This window comes from Ostrea edulis, chromosome 4 (assembly GCF_947568905.1).
Source record: "Ostrea edulis chromosome 4, xbOstEdul1.1, whole genome shotgun sequence".
Classification (NCBI taxonomy): Eukaryota; Metazoa; Mollusca; class Bivalvia; order Ostreida; family Ostreidae; genus Ostrea; species Ostrea edulis.
In genome coordinates, this window is record NC_079167.1 from 39,496,627 (window position 1) to 39,520,246 (window position 23,620).

The 23,620-nt window shown below is 36.4% G+C and overlaps 3 protein-coding genes across 4 annotated transcripts; 2 read left to right on the top strand and 1 right to left on the bottom strand.

The window, feature by feature from the left end:
* Window positions 1-1,530: 1,530 nt before the first annotated feature.
* Window positions 1,531-2,679, top strand: LOC130054122 (transmembrane protein 180-like). Its single transcript, XM_056162607.1, has 2 exons — window positions 1,531-2,421; window positions 2,555-2,679. Exons 1-2 carry the CDS (start codon window positions 1,531-1,533, stop codon window positions 2,570-2,572), a joined length of 909 nt encoding a protein of 302 aa, XP_056018582.1. The 3' UTR covers window positions 2,573-2,679.
* A 1-nt stretch (window position 2,680) lies between these two features.
* Window positions 2,681-7,504, top strand: LOC125670693 (transmembrane protein 180-like). 2 transcript variants are annotated; one of them, XM_056162608.1, is made up of 4 exons: window positions 2,681-2,812; window positions 3,760-3,917; window positions 5,203-5,286; window positions 6,836-7,504. In XM_056162608.1, exons 1-4 carry the CDS (start codon window positions 2,774-2,776, stop codon window positions 7,143-7,145), a joined length of 591 nt encoding a protein of 196 aa, XP_056018583.1. In that variant the 5' UTR covers window positions 2,681-2,773; the 3' UTR covers window positions 7,146-7,504. The 2 variants fall into 2 exon arrangements, with proteins under 2 accessions (XP_056018583.1, XP_056018584.1); XM_056162609.1 differs by lacking the exons at window positions 2,681-2,812; window positions 3,760-3,917 and adding an exon at window positions 3,969-4,425.
* Window positions 7,505-8,077: 573 nt separating this feature from the next.
* On the bottom strand, window positions 8,078-23,296 carry LOC125670691 (adenosine deaminase 2-like). Its single transcript, XM_048906020.2, has 3 exons — window positions 23,053-23,296; window positions 10,325-10,502; window positions 8,078-9,773 (listed from the first exon to the last, which is right to left on the bottom strand). The coding sequence occupies exons 1-3, from the start codon at window positions 23,203-23,205 to the stop codon at window positions 8,185-8,187; spliced, it is 1,920 nt and encodes a 639-aa protein (XP_048761977.2). The 5' UTR covers window positions 23,206-23,296; the 3' UTR covers window positions 8,078-8,184.
* Window positions 23,297-23,620: the final 324 nt, after the last annotated feature.

Consider the following 23,620-nt stretch of genomic DNA (forward strand, 5'->3'; position numbering starts at 1 on the left):
TGTGGGAAAGGGGGAGGTATCGATAATCGGTAGTTTTGTACGCGACGCTTTTGATTGGTCGCGTTTCATGATGTCATGATATGCAACGTAAATATCCGAGTACTTGCAGACTATACAGAGTTGCTACATTTACAGAGTACCAAGAGGGTGTGTATTGCTCTGTTAGATATTTTCTAAGTTCCAAGTAGGGGGAAACTTAAGTTTTGCTATTTAACATTCATGAAAGGAGTCGTGGTTTGTTAATATAGGCTGATTAGTTTTAGCAGCGAGTGCTAAGTGTTTTACATTAATGGTTGAGATTACCAGTTTTAGTATTTTAGTATTAGTAGCAGCTAACCAGTTTACAGAGTGCCGAGAGGGTTTACTCTGTTTGATAACTTTCTAAGTTCAAGTAGGAAAGTTAGGTTTATCGCTAATTAGCATTCACGGAGGGTTGTGATTTGTTAATATTTAGCGTTGAGTTTTAGCAGCGAGTGCTAAGTGTTTTATATTACTGGTTGGGATTGCCAGTCAATACCACGTCAGATATTTAATTATCGTTACTGGTTAAATATTTACCAGTGTCGTTCATTAATGGTTAGGTTGCCCAGTCTCCTTGGATTTAATTAATATTTCTTGGGTATTACTGGTTGAGTTTACCAGTTGCTTGAACTACTGGTTAGATTTACCAGTTTTCTTGGATTTAATTAATGTTTCTTGAATTCATTACCGGTTGAGTTTACCAGTCGCTAAATTACTGGTTAAAATATTACCGGGTCAGAATACATACATGTAAGACAAGAATGTAAACTCGTAATTATCTTCTATTCATTAAACTTTTATAAAACTGAATAAATCTGTGTTCAGAATAAACTTGTTATTCGTTTAAAATACAAGACTTGTGTGTTTTCGTTCTTTAGTAATTATTTACATTATTTCAAGGAGTGATAATCCAGTGCGTTAGTGTTCCGGTGACGTTACACTTATATCTTAAAGAGTAAATAGTTTGAACTCTCAAATCATTTGTGTTTTTTTTCTCTTATTTACCAATCGCTAGTACCACTTTCATTAGTGATGTAATATTCAACAAGTTGAAGGCGATAATTAATCAGCAACGCGACACAGGTACGTGTTGTATCCCATGGGGCCTCTTGCTTACTTTGCCACCGAAACCACCGGCGTTTTCATATATTTAAGACTCGTACAAAATTCCATCCTAAATCAGGGTTAAGACATTTATAGGCTGCCTTACCTTGTTGACACGTTCTGGACATCGTAACGAAAGAAACGAGTGAGCGTTGAACGGAGATGTTTGTCGTCTTGTGGAACTAAGTAAGAGTATTTGAAATACTTGGACAATCAAATTTACACATAAACTTCGCTGTTTTATTGTTGTACATCACGGTGCGTATATTCTTACGTGAAAATGTAAGGCACATCAAGGAATGTAGTATGGTTAGCCATCGGGATCAGTACTCACTGCGAGTCGGAAGTCCTTTGATCTGTTCGCCTACAGTCGATATTTTTGAATACTCGGTATTTATTTTCAGAATGACTGTGATGATGAGGAACAAGGACCACAATCACCAAGTCATAGCCTACTGCGCTCTCACTACCGGCTTCAACTTGATCAGCCAAGCTTTCAATTTTTACTATGTCAACGTGTTTCTCAATATTTATCAAGTTCAAGAAGCATGGTTCCAGTTTGCTCAAGTCATGTTCTTGATATGGAATGCGATCAATGATCCCCTATTTGCATATTGTGCAGATAACAAAAATATAAGATTTATGTCTACACGGCGAAATATGGTTTTGTATGGTGCACCTTTCTTTGCATTGTCATTTCTTGTGCCATGGTTTCAGTGGAGCCCGAACCCGACAATAATTGGATTGCATTTGATAATAGCTTTATGCTTTTGGGATACTATGTTTACATTAGTTGGGCTTGCATCCTGTTGTTTATTCACTGAAATATCTCAGGACCCATCAAAGAGAATAACACTTACCCGATATGCCACCTTGGGCTCTCTTGTCGGTTCGAGTAGTATCTTGTTCTTGGACCACGCTTCCAGCAGTTTGATAAATTTCAGAGCTTTTCAATTTGTTTCTGTAATTGTTGCTTTTCTGAGCTGGGTCCTAATGCATTACTGCGGCAAACACTGTCATACCAGATTTGACTTGAACCAAATGAAACAGAAAAACAAATCACCCGATCAGGTTCTCCACGAGCGCAGTGGTCATGAGTCCTATTTCCAACAAACGTTACAAATTCTGTCTGACATCAATTTTCTCTCGTTTGTCATAACCAACTTCTTCCAGGAGTTTCATAAGACATATTTGATAAACTTTTTAGCTGTAATTTGTGATCAAATGGTTCCAGCAAATTATATTTCACAGAGGATGAGGAGTACCTTTTACGGATGTGTTCCTTTTTCATCTCAGGTACCAAAGCATTATGATGATACAATAATATGCCATATCTCACATAAGCTGAAGAGTGAGGTCAGCTTTTTTATCTTCGTTTGTCAAGAGTCTGTATATTTGACTGACATTTCATATTTTGCTTCTTTTCAAGAGACGATTGATTGATTGATGTTTTCCGCCACGCTCAACAATTTTTCAGTTATCTGGTGGGCCCAGTTTTTATTGGTGGAAGAAAGAACCCAGATACAATGTACCTGGGAAAAGACCACCGATCTTCCGAAAGTAAACTGGGAAACTTTCTCACTTACCGGCGCGAGCGGGATTCGAACCCGCGCCGACAGAGGTGAGAGGCCGTGTGATTTTTAGCACGATGCTTTATAGCCACTCGGCCACGGAGACAAAGAACAAGGTACGATTGTGTACATAAAAAGCCCCCCCCCCCCCCCCCTAATTCTCTGTTTTAAATGCATCTCAAGAATTAATTAAGCTTGATCTGTGTTTTGTGTAAGTTAAATACATGTACATGTATATGCCAATTAAACTATCTCAACTTAATGTAGGTCGCGGGTTTACAGGCTTTTTTTCTCTCATTCGAAAACCCACCTGAAAATTTGACCGATGTATCTTGACAATGTAGTATATACTACTGTGGGAAAATTGTTTTTCGTTCAATAACACAGTTTTTAATAATTACGTCTTCAACATAGCATTGTTTTAACAGTAGCGACACTATGTTCCGTTGAATTATATAGAAAATGATAGTGATTTACTTTATTCATTGCATAATTCAACTTAAAAATAGATAGAATTTGGTGCTGTTCATTTTGATAATATTGATAACAGCGAAACAAAAACAACGTGAAAAATATTTATGAAAAAAAATTATGGGGTAATCGAGCTCGTTTATTAAAGAAAAAATTAAAGTATAAAACCTCAGTATAAGTTATTGCTTATTTGATAGCTTTATTATGTCTGACATTAATAAAACTTTTCCCCGCCTTTTTTCTAAAAGAGCTTGATAACTGATCACTTCGCTGAATAAAACTTTCTTGAACTGAGGAACTCCCGTCCGATTAGGGGGGGGGGGGGGGGGGGGGGGGGCTAAAAACGCTTATAAAGTCATTCTCAACACCAGCGGATCTCGCCTCCCCAAGTTGTCTGCTGTTAGACTTTATGAAGTAACAAGATAAAACATATTACTAGCCCAAATTTTGCACCGAAAACGAAAGGAAGACTTAACAAAATTAAACGAAGCATGTTCTACTTAGATAATGCCGGGCGAAGCTCGGATGGGTCGAACTACATGTATGCTATATTTCCGATTATATCATTCATAGTCTCTTGCCTCTGTTGCAGATAGTTGTCATTGTCTTCGCTCCGCTCATTGAACATTTTTCGTACCAGAAAATATACCGCACAAACTTTATTTGGAAAATTTGCAGCGGGCTCTTTTTGTATTTCATCGTTGGACCAGATTATCCGTGGCTAATACTGTTGTTTTTGTTATTTGATGAGTAAGTATCATTTAATGATATTCCATTGTCAATATTGGTGCCATGGACGCTTTATTAAAACCCTCACTTGCAGGACGCTGTTGTTATCTTGTTGGTACCAATCGATATTGTGATTGATTGATTACTTAATTGTTCAGTGCAATTAACATTTGTAAACAGAGTTACCAATTTGGGAGGATTTTTTATGCCCCCTTCAGTATTTTCTTCAGTTCATCATAATTAGTTCTGCTATGCTTGTAGATACATTGTATTGAACTAATTTTTAGTAGATCTATAGATCAAGTTTGAATTTCTTGTCGATTTTGCTACTTTTACGAAGACCTTAGACTTGGATTTTTTCTTCATTATTTACAGTTTTCCGAGCTTTTGGGGTTTGTGTTTGCAGAAATAGCTCTAGTTTCATGTCGATCAACTTAATTATTCCCCATGAACTTTGAAAGTTATTTAGTTATTAATTCCAGACTTGTTTCTATTAGATATGCTGGTAGGCAGTGAGCTTAATGAGAACGTATGTACCTTTATCATGATGAATTAAGATTAAGTTTCTCGTCCTTGTTTACTGCTCTACCAGAATTATTGAGACTGGACTTGAAAAATATTTAAGGCAGACATTTTTATTTGATAAACTTTACATGCATGCATTAATAAAATGTACAAAAATGTACGAACAAAGGGTGCTAATTTTTTATCATCAATTTGTTATAAAGTGTGAAATGAACAGTGCTGCAAAATGCGTCATTAATTAGATGCAATTTATACCAAATGTCATTTTCTTGTTAACTAGGATTTTTTTTTATCCTACATAAATACAATATTCTATATAAAATGTCAGTTAATGGAATAAGTCCGTGTGTACCTTCTGCATCCAAAGTGTGTCGTAGTAATTAAGCTTCACTGTGTGCTTCCATGGAAACAAATGTAATATACAATTATCTTCGGAACTTATAAAAAAAACGCACCATAAAAAGCAGTTCATTATATTAAGGTTTTGTTTTAGATGCACCTAATACTATTTTCATTTTCACATCATGGGACTTTCCAATATTCAGCGGGGCATCCGTATCACACTGACACATCTACTAGTCGGCTCTCGATTTAGTTGTTCATTGCTAGGATTGATATTTTCTGTAGTTTTATGTAACCCCAGTTATTATTTTTGTTTATTACTAGGATTGCTATTTTCTGTAGTTTTATGTAACGCCTGTTCTTATTTTTGTGTAGTTGTTTTTACTAAGATTGACATTTTCTGTAGTTATTCTTGACGCCTGTTCTTATTTTTCTTTAGTTGTTTCACAAATTCTGCCGCATCTCTAATCAAACTGCCTCTTGCCGATATAACGGACGCAAATATGGAAAAGTACAACCGAAAGTAAGTTAATGTTGATTTGAATGGAATTTATTTGATAAAGCAATTGTTTATTTATTAACCCCATGAAAATGATACTTGTACTCACATCGGTGGTACTTGTCGCGGTAGCTCAGTGATAGAGCGTTTGCATTGTAACCGGGAGGTCATGAGTTCGATTGTTGTTTAACGTCTCTGGAGAATTTTTCACTCACATGGAGACTTCACCATTTTTGAGCTTCGCTCATGTCATGGCCGCGTCAAACCTAAAACGTAAATATAAATTGTGATTGTTCCTTCGCCAAATGCTTGACATTCACAGATTTTTCGGATAAATTATCTTAAAAACGGAGGTCCCTTCTCGCGGCGGGCTTTGGAACGTTAAAGAACTTTCACTGTTACGGCCCTGAACGCTAAGCATGGGTCTAACTTTGTGGTTCTTCACCTACAGCTGATGACGTCTCAATAAGAGTGAAAAATTCTCGATGGGACGTAAAACAACCAATCAATCACATTTTTCGTTGGCCTCGCAATCTGATTTTAATATAGATCTATCAAACTGCGCACAGATATCTGTCAACGACCAATAGAGAGCCATGTTCTGTGACGTAGACACGACCTTAATGATAATAACATCCAATCACAACTATTGTTACTTTATTCAAGAAAATGTCGAAATCGAGCTTGGCTGAGGTTTTTGAAAATTTGTGATAGAGAGGCTGAAAGAGGAGCAGTTGGATATTCTTATATCGTTCATCAAAGGGGAGGATTGTGTGGTTGTCTTTTCCAACCAGATTTGAACAGTCTTTGCCTTACAAGGTCGACAAAACAACTGAAACATGAATTCCACAAAGTAATCATGTTTGTCCCTCTTTTTAAAAAAAGTAAAACCAAGTACATATAGCTATGTATAAAGGTAGGGATAATCATTAAATGTGTTTAAAAAGCAAAATATACATGTTTTGATAGCATTACATTATAAACTTTCTGGATATAGCGCCTAGTAAGCACTTATCTAATTTGCCAAAACAAAGGTTATGTCTACTTCTCAGAACACGGTTCTTCATTGGTCGTTTTCAGATCCCCCTGCTCTAAGCGCTATTTGAGAAATCTTGATCTCGGTGAATATCGACACCTTTTGGTTGTTAAATCGAGATGTCAACCTCATTAGCCTGTAACTTGGTAATGGTAAGGATTTTTTCTCATGAATTAGAATAACTAAAAATAACCTTGACTACTAAAAGTTTATCATTTATTTACAATATTGGAGGTGTTCTACGTAGGGAACCTTCTAATTTTCAATGATTTCCCCCAATTTCAGCAACTTAGAAATGCATACTGCTAATGTTGAATGGGTAAAATATTGTGGCATTTACTTCTTTATTTGGGAAAACTTCATTTGTAAAATAGTTTTAGAAGTCGTGAATTAGCTGCTTTAGATTTTATCCGCTTGATGGTTTTCGGTTATTTTCTAAAACAAAAAATAACTTCAATTAATCATGTTGAACTTCTTAAACGCCCGCTCAATAAACATGTGAACTCGTAAGATATTTACACTGTTTCTTTGAACCAGGCATCCTATATCCTCAATGGTATTTGGGACAAACGCACTGATTACCAAGCCAGCCAACTCCCTGTCGCCAATGCTCGTTGTAAGCATATTGAACCGATTCGGATACGGTGAAGTGAGAAAATTGACTTCCGGAAAAATGAATGACAATGACGTCGCTAGAAGTGAGGAATTGAAAATGGCCATGTTTGCTTTGGTTTGCTGGTACCCTGTAGTGGTGGGTGTTATACAGCTGTGTAGTTGGTCTTTTTTCAGGATAAACAAAAGAACAGAAATTATCATCAAAGCTGACAAAATTCACCAAGGGGTGTGATGCTACTGTGATTACGGACACACTAAATCTCTCATTTATTCAGCTTACCTGAGAAGAGGTCTCCAAATTATAGAAACATTACAGGATTTTTAAACTGTATACAGCTTTATTTTTGCTGTCGTTTAATTTTCGCTATTTTCACTGTAGGTCAAAACCATAAAATTGAATCTGCAGTGAAAATAACTTGACCGCAATATCATATGAAATTGATGTAAAAACGAGCATTAAAAACTATAGGAAAACGGAGTCCGCCAAGAAACCACAAATATAACGCCTTTAACTCTGTATATAATATTGTAAACATCGGCATCAGATATATGGTTTTCTAACATTAATGTCAATAAATATAGACAAAAATATTGATGTTATTTTCAGAAAGCCACAAATCTACAATGTAGCTGCATAGCACGGTTCCCGACCACGCTTTGCACTACTTGTCTAAACATTGAAAACAACATATTAACTGTTTATTAAATTTTCACTATAAAGAAAGAAATGTGATTTGGTTATCACTTAACTTGAAGCGCTCACTCACGTTATTTGATTTTTTAAAAGTGCTGGCTTTCGTCGTATCTCCCTAATTGAGAACGGAAACACTTGTTTAAATCCTGGTTTACGTTGTCAAGTTGTTGGTATATAGCTCAAACTCACGACCTCCCGGTTACGAAGCGAACAATCTACCACTGAGCTATCGCGACCGGTATAGTCGAGGTAATAATATCGACTTGTCTTGTTTACGTAAAGGATACTCACCCCTGATTTTTAATTGATGGGATGGATGTTTGTACATGTAGGTCAGTCACGCCCACTACATCTAGGAGAGCCGAACACACGGGTAATGTCGAGACCTATGGACATGCAATGAAGATTCTCATCGCTTCATAATTTCTATAATAGGTCCTTTGACTAAAATTAAATGTACTAACACAGCATTAAATTCAATTTTAATCAACTACACGTATTGTATTGAATATAAAAGTATGCTGATATTTAGATATTTCAGTCACACGAATAAAACTCCTGAAAGAAAATATTTCGATCATCCCACTATGTCTGGTAGTGATATTCCATGAGACGCATGCTTAAAAGAAAATGTTTCGTTTGTGCTTAAGAAGGTGGCGCCACTGTCCAGAGAGATGCTAAATTGCACGTTATGTTTCGCGCCCTGTGACGCTCGAACAGGAGATGGACAGTTGATGAGATGATCATAGATTAAGGTTCCTTTTGTTGTTGTGCTTCCAAATCGGCAGTAGATGGTTTTGCATATTGCTCTATGAAAATTTCGCCCGAAAACGTTGACGTTCTTTCCACCACCTATGGGACCCTCTTGAGGAAATATTGATGAAACGAATGGAGGTGTATCATTGAAGGTTAACTGACATGCTTCCTGTTTTGTGTTTGTTATGAAAAGATTATAGTTGTTTTGCCACTTTGTGATGGCAGCTGGTTTCTCAGAATCCAGGAGAGAACTGTACTCCAGTGAATTCATTGCCAAATGGCGCATGTCGGCAAGAGTCAGATCCCATCCCATTACTGCCTCATACCAGTCAACCGTGAATTCATCATATCCAAACGTAGAAGGGTCGTCTGCTCCTAAAACTACGGGTATACCATACCGAATATAAGTGATAGCCGGATGGTGGCGCTGATCGGGGACATAACCCAACATTTTGTTACTGACTGGGTTTGCCTCCACAGCAATTTTTTTCTGTTTAAGCACTTCCATTAGATAAGGATGAGACAAAAAACCTATGCCATGTCCAACTCTTTTGGCGCCCAACAGAATCGCGTCGTATGTATTTTCTATCGCAGCGACCGGATCTGTTAAATGTGTAGATGTTAGATATGTTGAGGGCCAGTTGGTTTCTGCTGTGTGGAAAAAGTATGGAAGTGAAGCATTCTGTACTTCCAATTCTGCAAAGTCCTTGAGGTAAAACAACAGAGAATATCCGTGGTCCTCTTCCGCCACTATGTCAAATCCCGCCACAAGATGAGGATATCTTTTATGCAGTGTGAGTGCTCTCTGCGCATCGAGTTTGAGTGTTGTGGAACTCACTCGTCTGTTCGAGTTAACAATTCGTTTATATCCAATAAAAGACGGATTCTTCTGACGAAATTCGTTCAATACTTCCTCCATAATGTGAAGTTCCTCTTCTCCCATGTCGTTGTCTACATAATGCTTTCCATGTGTTTTTGCATACGCAGAGTCTGGGTCTAAAACGTATAACTTGTTGTAGGAAGAGGATTTTGCTTCAAGATACTGCACATTTTCGTCCACTGCAGCTTGAAGCATTGCCTCCATATATAACCTTGACATATTTATCTGGTTCACGACCGACGACCCCATTGCGCCAAACAAGGAACCCATTTGTTTCCATCGCAACTCGCTGAGAGTTGGCGAATTAATGGCCGTGTCTGTTATAACCCCTAGAAAAGTCGAATGTTTCACAATAATGTCCTTGGTGTAATTTTGGTTGTCCTTCACTTTAACCCAACCGCTTGGTGGATTGAGATAAAAGTTGAATCGCCATTTGTTTGGTTCTGGAGATTCCTTAACGTAGAAATTGTCGAGCAAAACTTGGTGTGAATAAATAATGTCCATGATTTTTGCTTTACTTACAACGTGATCTGCAATGGTAATAAAATTACAGAAATAATATTACAGAAATATCATACTGTACACAAAGGAGATAACACAAATCGTTACACAAATAATTCTTCACTCGTAGTACAAAGAAATCTTGTAATATAGTTATGTTTTATCTACCAGTATTTATTTCGGAGACGTTAATCTCAAAATTTGCTAATTTTTTCTGCGTTAAAATTGAGAAAATTTCAATATATCATCCGGATAAGGCTGTTGCATGAAATCAATGAAAAACTTAATCTCCAGTAATAAAACAATCTTTTAAAAACAGTATATGTAATGTATATAAAATTTGATGTTTCACTAAAAAAAAATGTAGATAACGAAGAGTGATCAATGAAAGGTGAAGATAACGAACAGTGATCAATTTCTTAATTCCTATGAAAAACAGACCCCTTCTCACATCAACTGTTAGATCATGTGCCTAGAAGGAGTAAACATCCCCTGTTGATCTGAATAGGAGGAAAACGTCCATGACCAAGATGGACTTTGATCTAAATTTACATTTTTTTTAAATCATTGTTTTACGCACTGTGGTGTAGATGCATGTTTCCTCCCTTCGGAAACCGCTTCAGAAGACGATATATGACCGATGTTTTGACGTCAGCTAGATGGGATTTTATTGGTCGAGCAGGGGGAAAGTCAGCTTTGGATTTCTGAAAGTTCATCCACTTGAGGTACTCCAAGTAGTTCTGTACGATCTGTTCATTCTGTTTAAAACCAAGAAGACATTTTATAGAGCTTCAGTAAAACAACAATTAACTTTGGATTATTGCCCATCGCAAAAGGAGATGAAAATCTTGTAAAAGATTGGCTTTTACTGATTGTATAGTTTATCTATTTCAATATTTGTTTTTATTGATTGTTTGGAAGCCATGATATCAATTTCAGATGAGTTTGTTTTGATCTTAAATATGAATCACTATGTCAAATCTGTCCACTTCGTGTTCGGACCAAATATTTGTCATCGCAATTTTTTTTTAACCATACAGTGTGTCAAGGACCCTGAATCAAGTGTAAATACCGCTGTCTCTGTGGGTGAAAAACTTTCGAATAATCTTTGTATCGGTATTTGTTCAGTTAGGAAACTTGTTTTGGTTTGAGTTTTTGGAATACACACCATAGGTCACCACCAAACAATACTTTTTCGCTGGATCTTTAGGAATGCATTTATTTTTACAATATTTGTAATTTTATTACTTTAAAAATACGTATGTATTAATAATCCTTTTATTATGTGATACAATAATTTAAAATATGTACTAGAGCTAAACTAGTTTGCCATCTTTGTATATGTACTAGAGCTAAACTAGTTGGCCATCTTTGCTAAAAGGAAGAGTACAAAACCTATTCGAAAGTGAAGCTAAACGCAAGTTTTCATTGGTCGACCAAAATTAATAACAAATTGAAATATCAGTTGAGGAGTTCCCAATTTATTTTTCGTCGGCTGTGGTATTCACCTCAAAGGCACGTAAGGGTTGTATTTCTATTGGTTTGTTAGATCTCAGTCAGTCAGAAAGCTGAGAATTATTGAGCTACATGTTAATATACATGTACGTCATCGTAAAATGTATTTTCCTTCCGACTTTATATAATAGCATAGAGTGTCTGACGGTTGAATCTGATATTGGATACGTTTTGAGTGGCTGACGGTTGAATCTAATATTGGATACGTTTTACTTAAGATTTTTCAGAATTGGCACCATCCGTATCCGATACCTGCGCGTCACCAGTAGAAAAAAAATACTGCAATGAAGTCAGACGAAGTTGCGTGACCGTAGTGTAACCAAGGAAAACAAAGTCTTGTAGATTTTGTCGTGTTGAAACAACCATATGATCGAGAGGGGAAAAACCAATGAAATAAACAATTTCTGATTAATGATGCATTTTCATTTCGTTTGCGTCAGTAACTTGGTTGTACTGTATAACAGTGTAACTCACATTTCGTTTGCGTCAGTAACTTGGTCGTAATGTATAAGTCGTAATGTATAACAGTGTAACTCACATTTCGTTTGCGTCAGTAACTTGGTTGTAATATATAACAATGTAACTCACATTTCGTTTGCGTCAGTAACTTGGTTGTACTGTATAACAGTGTAACTCACATTTCGTTTGCGTCAGTAACTTGGTTGTACTGTATAACAGTGTAACTCACATTTCGTTTGCGTCAGTAACTTGTTTGTACTGTATAACAGTGTAACTCACATTTCGTTTGCGTCAGTAACTTGGTCGTAATGTATAACAGTGTAACTCACATTTCGTTTGCGTCAGTAACTTGGTTTTACTGTATAACAGTGTAACTCACATTTCGTTTGCGTCAGTAACTTGGTCGTAATGTATAACAGTGTAACTCACATTTCGTTTGCGTCAGTAACTTGGTCGTACTGTATAACAGTATAACTCACATTTCGTTTGCGTCAGTAACTTGGTCGTACTGTATAACAGTGTAACTCACATTTCGTTTGCGTCAGTAACTTGGTTGTACTGTATAACAGTGTAACTCACATTTCGTTTGCGTCAGTAACTTGGTTGTACTGTATAACAGTGTAGCTCACATTTCGTTTGCGTCAGTAACTTGGTTGTACTGTATAACAGTGTAACTCACATTTCGTTTGCGTCAGTAACTTGGTCGTAATGTATAACAGTGTAACTCACATTTCGTTTGCGTCAGTAACTTGGTTGTACTGTATAACAGTGTAACTCACATTTCGTTTGCGTCAGTAACTTGGTTGTACTGTATAACAGTGTAACTCACATTTCGTTTGCGTCAGTAACTTGGTTGTACTGTATAACAGTGTAACTCACATTTCGTTTGCGTCATTAACTTGGTTGTAATGTATAACAGTGTAACTCACATTTTTCCTTCACAAGGCCCGATCATTCAGTGCATTGTAATGCATTTAGTTTGTTGTTGTTTTGTTTGATTTATCTTGTGTCCTTTGAGAATTCTTCACTGAGATGTCACTGACTGTAGGTGAAGTACCACTTTACTCGGACCTTTGCATGACGCTAAGAACCGTCTTTGTGACACGGGATCTCGGTTTCTAAGGTCTCATCAGAAAGACCCGTGATTTCCACTCTTAAATGAGAGGCGCTTGGTGAAGGGAGTGATAAATATCTATTTCTATGTCATAGCTTTGACATGCCTAAAGCATTCATGAGCGGGACCACCGGCGCCTATTGTCTCTGTTTACACTACCGGTACGTCAATTGCCGTGGCAATATCGAAAAAATAGCCTTGACTTCATGAATATTTATGTTCATTAGTCAACCAATCGGTGAGCTTCTATGATTTTTTCGGTGGAAAGAAATTCATTCGGAGGCCATTGCGTGCTCGTAGCGGAATAATCCGAGGATTGCCGATTGAGAACAAACTGGACACTTTTAAGCTGTTGTAACTAATGGACACTTCTTTGTTGACTTCACCGGTGTAATAAATTTACTATATAATATGCGTAACTACGCCGCGCTCTTTAGATACGAGTAATTGTCCGATCAACTCTAGTCTTTCAGACTTCAACACATCCACTTTACTCCGAATTTCCTCATCATGTTTGAGAATACGATTAAATTTATTAACACAAAATTTACATGCGTAACCACTGCTGTTAATGCGGATTTCAATCAATAAATACTTAAACATTACTTACTTCTGCAGCCTTATTTGTTCGCTGTTACTTGTAAACAAATACTGCACGTTTTAGTTGTGGGCACAGCCATTTTAATATATCGGAAATCCGTTATTGTGACTGATTGATCAAAGAAACAATTATTGTGTCATTTCATAAATATACATGAAAATCGAAGGTTTCCACGGTACAATGTAGGGTAGGTACTACCGGACTCAGTAACCATGGCTACCGACGATGGAACGGGGCTTGAACTCACCGCTTTTCGGTCACGAAGCGATCGCTCTAACCTCAGAACCGTTTTTTCTTCTTTACCATTACAGTTATTGCAGGTTAAATACGGAAAATTAGAACCATTATTTCGTTTCCGACCATGTGAAAGGTGAAGATAACGAACAGTGATCAATCTCATAACTCCCACAAGCAATAAAAAATAAAGAGTTTGGCAAACACGGACCCCTGGATATACCAGAGGTGGGATCATGTGCCTAGGAGGAGTAAGCATCCCTTGTCTAACGAGATTTCGTTTTCTGCATTAACCTGGCCTGGTCAAAACTTTGACTTGAAGTCTGAAATTTTACTCAAATTTTGACTGCTCAAATGAAAGAAAACTCAAACTTAAGTTTGAGATTTTTTCGAGCAATCCAAGCCTGGGCAACTTTTAAGTAACAAGTATAGTCAGTAACTCAGATAGTGAGATTGAATGGGATTGATACATGCATTGCACCATGGGGATTTTTATGATAATACATAGCAGTCGGTTATTATAATGCTTCGAGAAAATCTGCATATCCACGAACGGTAGATGTATATGAGAGGGACTGCAGACTTCCCGTGGAAAGTACATGTTCCAACTCCCCGAGATGCAGAAGATGCTAGAAGAAAAACGTCGGTATTATAAAGGTTATTTTAATGAACCGAGGGAGTGCCAGACTGGCTAAAATACCTATGATCGAAAGTTCATAGACAATAAACCAAAGGTAGCTGTCCTTTATTGTTATGGCACTAGCTGTTTACGAGTAGGTGGTTAAATAGCGCAACTTTCAATATTCTATAATGTTGGGGTTCATTTCAAAATAATGAATGTCATAATTGAAACTTAATTACATATAGTAAAAATCAGTGTACAGTGTATATGATTAAAGATAGTGTTTGTTGAAGGATGTGCGTGTGGATGGCGGTGGTGGGTAATGGAAAGAGGGTGTTGCGCAGAAGCGGTAACTTTCCCTGATCGGAGCTCCGTGCCCGGTACTCAAACACTCGTGACGTAGAACCGGCCTTCCCCTATTACATATTTGCCATTTAAATAGCTGTAGGATTTCCCAGTACTAAGGGCAAGCCTAAAACATTTTATGTGTCAATATATTATAGTCAAAACATAATTTTTGAAATCGTGAAAATTAAATTGTCTTACAAGTGTATCAAATATTTGATATTCTATACTACTACAATCTAAAAGCTCTTATACTCGTATGTATTATTTTCTACAACCATGTGTACATTACAGACCACAAAACAAAATATGGGAAGTTTAATACGCATTAATAAAGTTTGAACAAAATTCGAATAAGAAATTCGTGTTACTTGATATATTGCATTTAACTTTCCATGAAAATAAATGATATGGCGATTCTTGAACTAATATTCTAACAGAACTCTGATGAAAATATATCTGAAATGAATTAACGAATTTTATATTTGCTTTGTGTAAATAAATAAACAATGAACGAGTTAACATCATTTACAATACTCACGTGGTACATTTTTGCGGGAATACTTCATCAAGTTCATGTAAACAAGATGAAGGAAGAGGCGATCAAGATATTTGAAGACTTCAAGAGAATAATTTGTATCGATACCTACTACAAATTGTGTCCAGGCTGTTACTTTTTTGTCTTTTGCTGTAGACTTTTGATATTTGAGATGCACCGATAAGTGATCATCTTATGCAGATGTGCTGGGTACCATGGATAGTGACCTTTGATTTTGAACTAAGTTCACACAACTTTTGAATGCTTTTATGGGTAAATTCCTCAAGCCGATGTGACGTGTTCCCATTCTGTGACCTTGAAATTCCATAGATATCTAGTTAAGCATACCTATGCATGCACATTTTGTTTTACCATACTTTAAAGATTAAGAATTAAAGTTCATAAGATGGTGCTGTATATACCCTGTTTGGCCTTGTAAGAAATCGTGGACGAGTCGACCTTGAGGCCCTTGATTATGAAGGAGTCGACTCTGAGGCCTTTGATTATGAACATACAATAAAAGCAAATTGTTTGTTCGTTTGTGGCTCATTGTTTGTCTACATGTAAGTGATGTTTTCAATCTTTACAAGGCGCTGAATGAGCGCTCACTGGTGGTTTTAATTGCAGGAAGTACCAAAATTAGTTCGAGAATCCTGATCATCTCGCCAAACAGACTATTTTCGTAATGTTTGGAAAAAAAACTCAACCACACTTGGTATATCTGGTGATGTCTTTTGACAAAGCAGTCTTCACCATTATACAAAGATTTTATACCAACTAAAAGTAGATCTAATGCCTCGTAGAAATCTACACGCGATGAAAAATTGTGTGCTTCTGTCCTATCATCGCGTTTATGAGGAATCCTGTGTTGTCTATGAAGTCAATGTTCATTTGTTTTGCTTTTTCAACGACTTCCTCATAAAACTTAATGAAAACTGTCTTATCTCGAAGACTTTGCAAAGCTCTTATTTTTGACTATCACTTGCAGTGATATCTGGAGACCGAGGAGCCTTTACCAAACCATCACTATGAATTTGTGTTCACACTTGTCTTTGAACTGCTATAGAGGCAATCTTTCATAACACTTGTCTCGTACTTCGCTGATTGGCAAATCAAACCACAAGAGGGCGTCTTTAATTGCTAGGGTTATTGAAGTGGTCCCATGTCAGCAAGACAATTCATCCTTAAAAAATCGTCATTAATTTTTATTTACCCATCAAATGCATAAAACAAGTTGCTCTTTGTTGGAGATGCCTCGTGTTTCGTCTGCCATTAATGAAAAGAGAATTCAGACGATTTGATGGAGGGTCCAATTTGTCACAAAACCTGCAACCGCTTCACCTGTAGAAAATCATTTTGTATATCCAGAGCAACATATTTATTTTTCTTGAGTTGTAGCCATTCCCGAAGTTTGAATCTTTTTCGTCTTTGTCACCCCGAAGAGCAATTCCTTGTTGAACACGAAAGTGTAGTATGTTAATTTGGTAATTTTAAGCAAGTTATCTCTGCTAGACTTTTTCTAAGACTTCGTGCGTCTATGAAAGAGATTTTCCAATATCTTTTCGCAAATCGCAAAATTCCTTTCCATTGCCTCTTTATTGCATTTACTTTTTAGCATATTTTGTGGTTGCTTTTATCCAGTTTTAAAGCCATGAGATATAAAAGGTTTTTTCTCCTTCTTGTGACAACTGCGTGTTTTGTTCTGAAATGATTTTACGGAATGAAAACAGAATACAACATCCCTGCTCTCTACATATATGTAACCAAAAACCACCGATCAAATTAGAGGACATTAAAAGATCTCATCTTTCTACCAAACCTGTTTGCTGGAAAATTGATATTCCGTGACTGATTTCGCATTTCTACGGCATCATCTTTTTTCTGACGAAGAATCAACAGAGGAGGCAACCTTAACATGTGTGCCTGTTCTTTGTTTGCACTTCCCTTCCCCAAAATTACATGTTACGACAGATTCCTCATTTATTGTAGACACTGAGGATGGAGATTTATTATCTTGTGATTCCTTTGCTTCAGATGACCAATGATAGTCAGAATCCTCAAAGCATAACCTCGATCGCTCTGAAAGAGGTTCCTCGTCGTTGTGTTGGATACACTCAATAAATGCATAGGTGTCCCACCATCCAATTTTGTTATATTTGTGCGAGTCCACATGATGTGTATTGCATCTTGATTTTGTTCAGTATCAACAAAAGCAAGGGGAACAATAAGCTTATTATGATCTTGTCTGTTTACAGCAGAATTTTGTATCTCGGGGAAAATGGATATGATTGGTTTCTGCAAAATGCTAGGAGCTACAAAAATGTGTAATAGGCTTAAATAATAACTGTCTAGGGTTGTTTTTATTGTTTCATTTTGTAAAGAAGAAATAAAATTGCTGGTAATTAAGGAATGACTTTAATTCTGGGGCAAGTTATACGAGTATAACCTGGTTTGGGTCAGTTTACGCTTTATAATCCGCGAATTTGCCCCAGAATTAAAATCATTCCTTATAATTTAATGCAAGAGACAAAGATGCTAACATTCGTTTATTAAAATGTACATAAAGTCGGAAAAATACAAGTCAACTGAGCCGCGCAATGATTCACTTAGCAACAACGACACGACGCGTCTAGCTGTGAAGGTCGCCATCTTTAAGCTTAGTTCTACGGAGCCTAGCCATCTATCAAAATATTGTATTGAAAGTGAAGTTTGTCATGATAGACTATGCATGCAATGCGTATTTCGCTGCCCTTTAGAGATAGAGATGGACTCTGAAGTCGCTCATCTCCGACAGATTAAAAAAAAAATACTGGAAATTGCATTGTTTAGGCCTACCCAAAATAAATCTTCAAATATCAGAAAATGCAATAATTTGGGGCTTTTAACTCTGTGAAAACTTCTACTACATGAAAACTTACCCTTGTATGCAACGTTTTCGCTAATACTAAATCCGACACAAGAAAATATGTATTAAAACAAGTGATAGATGTCAATGTATCTGACGTCATGTGATAAATTGTGACGTATGAATTTTTGTTTGCTTTGTTGAAAGACGGATCAAGCAATGAAACACCCCCCCCCCTTTCCCCCCAGAGATAAATGTATTTCAAAATGAACAGGGTAATGCTTACTTTGTAAATCATTAATTCGAATATGGTATCCTTGTTTTGATCTACTATTCGACCATACATACAGAGAAAGATGTTTTACAACAGTGATTTGCGTACAAGTAGGCTAGATGCTAATATTGACAACGAGAAAACAACATGTGTATCAAACCGAAGTATCTTATGATTTGAACATATTTTATTGTCTAGATGTTGTAACAAAAGGATTGAGCACAAGTTCTTAAAAATATTATTGTACACATTGACTTTCTATTCCTTGGAAGGCTGAAAACAATGCTGCGATGTAAATTTAGAGAGAGAGAGAGAAAAACAAGATGTGTTTGTGAAACACAAATGCCCCCGATAATGGCCAATTCCGAAGATGGTCAAGGTCACAAGGGAAAATATCTTGGTACCAGTAGAAATATCTTGTCAAAAGAAATGCTCATGTACAATATGAAAGCTTTAATATTTACATTTAGAAGTTATGACCAATGTAAAAAAAAAATTAAAAGTAGGTCAAATGTCAAGGTCAAAAGGTTTAATACCAACGAAAAGGTCTTGTAACAAGGAATACTCACGTGAAATATCAAAGTTCTATCACTTACTGTTCAAAAGTTATTAGCAAGGTTAAAGTTTTCAAAAAGTAGGTCAAACTCCAAGGTCAAGGTCACGGGGTCAAAACTGTTGGCACCCACGGAAAGGCCTTGTCACAAGGGATACTCATGTGAAATATCAAAGCTCTATCACTTACTGTTCAAAAGTTATTAGCAAGGTTGAAGTTTCAGACAGAATTACAGAATGACAGACAGGACAAAAACAATATGCCCCCCGGTCTTCGATCTCGGGGGCATAAAAATAGTTCCGGAAGGGGGTGTGTCCCCATACCAAACCAGGTTATACAAAAAATAACTTGAGTTCTTCAATTGGAATTTGACCAATCAGAGACAAGGATACAATAAGAATTAAATTATTAAAATATATACTTCTGACAGGGAAATCTGAAATACATAATGAGGTGAACTTTTGTTCGTGAACATGGTCACAAAGGTGCTTTCATTCGATTAACGTTTCAGAGAGAGTGGCGTCGGTGGCCTAGTGGTTAGGCTGTCAGAGTCTCGACTGAAAAGTCGTGGTTCGAGTCCTGGCCGCGGCAGGGCCGACGTTGTGTCCTTGGGAAAGGCACTTTACACGTATCGCCTCACTCTACCCAAGTGTGAAAGGGGCACCTGGCTATAGACAGTGAAAGATATTGTTAGAATGTTAGTGCTATAGCGCCTGCAACGGTAGCTTGCACTGTATGCTTCCCAGGAAGCTGAGAAAGTTGTAGATTGATATAAGGTCTGCCGGGGTAATAATGCATTTTAAAGCGCTTTGAGCAGCATACGCTGGAAAAGCGCTATATAAAAAAACAATCGTCGTCATTTCCCATTGTAGAAATGTAGAAAAAATAATATTTTCATAATTTGTATGGTGACCTTTACTTTTCTTTGCATATATTGAAAGACCATGGTAATAAGAATCTTTTCACCGTGAGCTTTCTTTGGAAATTATATTTTGATTGACTTTAAACGTCAGAAATTATTTTACTTTGCAATTTAGCAACTTAAAATAACAAATTGATAATCTGTTATAACAAATTAGCAATTTGAAATAACAGATTAATAATTGTTATAACAGATTGATAATTTGTTATAACAAATTAATAACTTATTAATTTGTTATAACAAACTAAAAAAAAGGATACTGCTGCGGCCCTAATATGCTTCCGTATAAATGTGTTTTTCTCATAGGGATTTTAAAATGTTAATCTCTAGATATTTTCATACATCTTGTCAATTTTAAAAATTCTTTTGGTGAATCACTGTGTAAATAATTATCTTTCATTTGTATGATACCAATGTTTATATTACATAACAATTAATTTTTTAGGACAGAATTAGGAGTTTTATGTATCGGACGCCGACTCTCATTGATTAAGTTGACTGTTCTACCTAAGATTTATTATATATGAACTTTTCTTGGGAATATATTACGGGGTACGCTCCTCATGCCCCCGGTTCTTGCGGCCATGCTGTACTTTGATTTTTACATTGCAATCCATCGGTTGGGAACTTGGAATGGATTACGCTCCTGTGTCAAGAGTGCATCCTCTTACGTATGCAAAACGTCGCGCGCTGATCGAAAAAAAAAAGTAGACGGGGAGGGGGGTGGGGTTCAGAGACTCAAAACCACATTTTTGTTCAGCTCTGTCACATGACTAAAATATTGAAATAAAACAATAGACAATCAATGCATTTCTTCGTGTGCCCCTTCTAGCAAAGTTAGGTATTGTGAAACAGCAACAATTACCCACAGAGATCATAGAACCCTATGCATATTGACAAGAAGCTGATATATCGATGCTTTCGATTTCAATTTTATATCGAACCATTTAAGGGTGACGGACCTAATTCGTTTCTACAATAGAGATTTTATTCAAATTTTGATATAAGGTAAAGTATGCATTAATGAGTTAAAATCAATGGGGAAAAAACCCAAATGAAAATCGTATTTGATTTTCAACGGGGGGGGGGGGGGTTTCAAAGTTGGCTATGAAGTAGTCGTAATTGCAAAGGAAATATAGGGAAATTTCCAATGTGCAATATAAAAATTAAAAAAATTCTACAATTTTAAAAAGACAATAAGCTTACTGATTATAAGAAAAAAAGTATGGGTCATCAGCAATTCTTTTTCAGGGGAGCATGTCAAAGGACGATTTTTGGCCAGTTTTCAAGGAAAATGTCATTGAATAAGAAATGGATAGGTTTTCTACTTGTAGTTTCATACTTTTCCTTTATACTAAATAATCACATGGATTAGGAAAAAGTTCACCAATCATATGTAAACACTGAGTCATTGCAAAATATTCCAGGGGTGGTGTCAAAATATGTAATGTATGAACTGTCACAAATTCAATAAATCCGATATAGAGCTCACAGTACGCAGCTTAAGACAACGGATTTGTATATAGTGTAGGCCTATATGTAATGTGCATATTTTGTTTTCATTTTCATAATCTTCAACCTTTCTAAATAAATTCAAAAATTTCAAATGTTTGAATAAAAGCATACATATATTATATTGATAAGAGATCAAGTACATGACTTATCTGGACAGTTTCAAGATAGGATCTAACATGTACTTCAAGTGTCATATTTATCTATAAGATTTTTCTGATGAACACTCTCAGAAACAAAATTGACTTTTATTTCCCAAAAACATTTTATAAGTTAAGCTTAAGAGTAGCATAAATCTATTTTAATAAAGGAATTCTGATATTTCTTGTAGGCTACTTGTATTGAATGTAAATGTATGTATAGATCTACATGTTTTTGTAATACGGTGGTGCATGTTGATAGGCAATTGCAATCTCAGACGCATTATTCTACCTGAATGTATTTTTCTCTACATCAAAAGATAACGATAAGTCGACTATTTTCGCCAAAATATATGTATCTCTGCTGTGTGATCGGTTCTGTGCTAAGATCTGCGCTAGGGTGAAAGTCGAGAGAGAAACTACCCCCGGTCCTGCCTCTGTTCTTCGGTTGTTGTTGATTGATACGGTTTTAGTCATTATTTCTTTGTCGTTTTAATGAATGGTCGAAAGATTTCAAAATATAATTCTACCCTCTTTTCCGCAGTTGGTTGTAAATAGATATTATCGTCGGTTTTTGAGTAATACGCTTCTGGTGCATGCCGTAAATCGTTAATTGTTTATGGAGTAATACAGTAATTACTATTGATAAGAATATTCATGATATAAACTATATTCAGAAGTAAAATTTTAATAACAAAAAAGGTCTACATTTTTTTTTTACTTCGTTGTGCATACGTATGACAATTTGATCCATGGCATATGCGCGGGAGGTTGTAAAAACACGGACAATTACGGAATCCTAGAAATTATACATAAAACACGGAAGAATCACGGACAGATTTTTTAAAGTCACGGATAAACAGATATAAAAGTTACGGAAATTCTATAAATCGACTTTATTGAAGAATTCATATGAAATATGGATTAAAATAAGATATGTTACTTGTATAATGAAAGAAATATACAGTCTCAAGTTCAGTTCGTAAATTTGCATCGTTCATAATGCGATGAAACAATTGCAGCGACGTCACAATGCACGGAGACTGTAAATAGCGATGTGCGCGGCTTTCTGCGCAGAAGTGCAAACTTTCGAATTAGGTCTGTCGTCCTTAAGTTAGCTCACTACACTAAAGCTTATACTCTTTATGACACCACGTCACAAGATGGCGATTTAAATGTTTTGTGAAAGTATTTGTATCGATCGGCGTGTTTGTCTATTATCGTAGCTCAGTGGTTAAAGCATTGGACTGGTGAACCGCAGATCTCGAGCTCAAATCTCCCCAGAGTCTTTTGTTCATATGTGTTGAAATGAATTTTTTTTAAAATCATGTTTTTATCCAAAATTGTATTCTTATTGTATGTCATCATATCTTTTATAATTAAATCAGTTCGTACTGATTTGAGAAACTATTTCTGGGTATGGTGAGCCACCTTAACTGATTTTACTCAAAATGGCGTTTTTGCCCGAGCAACAGAGACATAATCTTGTTGTCCCTCTCAGAAATACCAAAAATAAAACCTTGCTCAACTCTACCCTATCGTAGCTACACAAACGGAGAACTCTATTATCGCTGATAGAATGACCTAACAAACCAACATATTTCTAACCCGGGTAAAAGGATTTTATAACAAACCTCTGTGTAATTAAACCTGTATCCCGCATACACTCGTTCCTGTTGATGGAGTTGCTCTCGATTCAGAGAGTAACGGTATTCATAGTCCCCAACACGATCAGCCAGTATCACTGTTGTCAACAGTAGCAGAACCAGAAGAGACGATTTCGCCATTCTAAGGTTCCCCGTCACATATATGTTATGATTTGGATAGTGCTTTCAGTCTTTCGTCACGTCTAGAGGCCAGGATTGTGTAGAATGATTTGGTTACGGGGTGCCATGCACTGCGGAATCTGTACCCTTCAAGATAACAAGAACCTTGGGTAGAGTTCAGAAAGCATGCCAAATAGAGTGATTGATGAAGGTGTTTGTATGGAGCTGTAGGATCGCGTCATTTTGCGTATAAGGAACAAAAATATATTGAAAACTTATTTTGATTTCATGCAAATATTGTCTATCCCGGTAGTGAATTTTCAGAGGAATTTGGGCGTTGCACCTATACCCCATTTGGTTGGATTCCTTTTAGTGAATTATAATTCGAATTCGTTTTGATCGCAGAAAGTGCCATCGAAATTCGCATCCCTTCCTT

Bases quoted from the DNA above. Each gene is read 5' to 3' on its own strand.
- LOC125670691 (XM_048906020.2), bottom strand. From the start codon at position 23,205: ATGGCGAAATCGTCTCTTCTGGTTCTGCTACTGTTGACAACAGTGATA. The intron at 10,503-23,052 runs GTTTGTTATAAA...GGTTTTAAACAG, and splicing joins ACAGGTTTAATTACACAGAG to AATGAACAGATCGTACAGAA. The intron at 9,774-10,324 runs GTGCGTAAAACA...TTACCATTGCAG, and splicing joins AAACATGCATCTACACCACA to ATCACGTTGTAAGTAAAGCA.
- LOC130054122 (XM_056162607.1), top strand. From the start codon at position 1,531: ATGACTGTGATGATGAGGAACAAGGACCACAATCACCAAGTCATAGCC.
- LOC125670693 (XM_056162608.1), top strand. From the start codon at position 2,774: ATGCTTTATAGCCACTCGGCCACGGAGACAAAGAACAAG. The intron at 2,813-3,759 runs GTACGATTGTGT...CCTCTGTTGCAG, and splicing joins CCACGGAGACAAAGAACAAG to ATAGTTGTCATTGTCTTCGC. The intron at 5,287-6,835 runs GTAAGTTAATGT...TCTTTGAACCAG, and splicing joins ATGGAAAAGTACAACCGAAA to GCATCCTATATCCTCAATGG.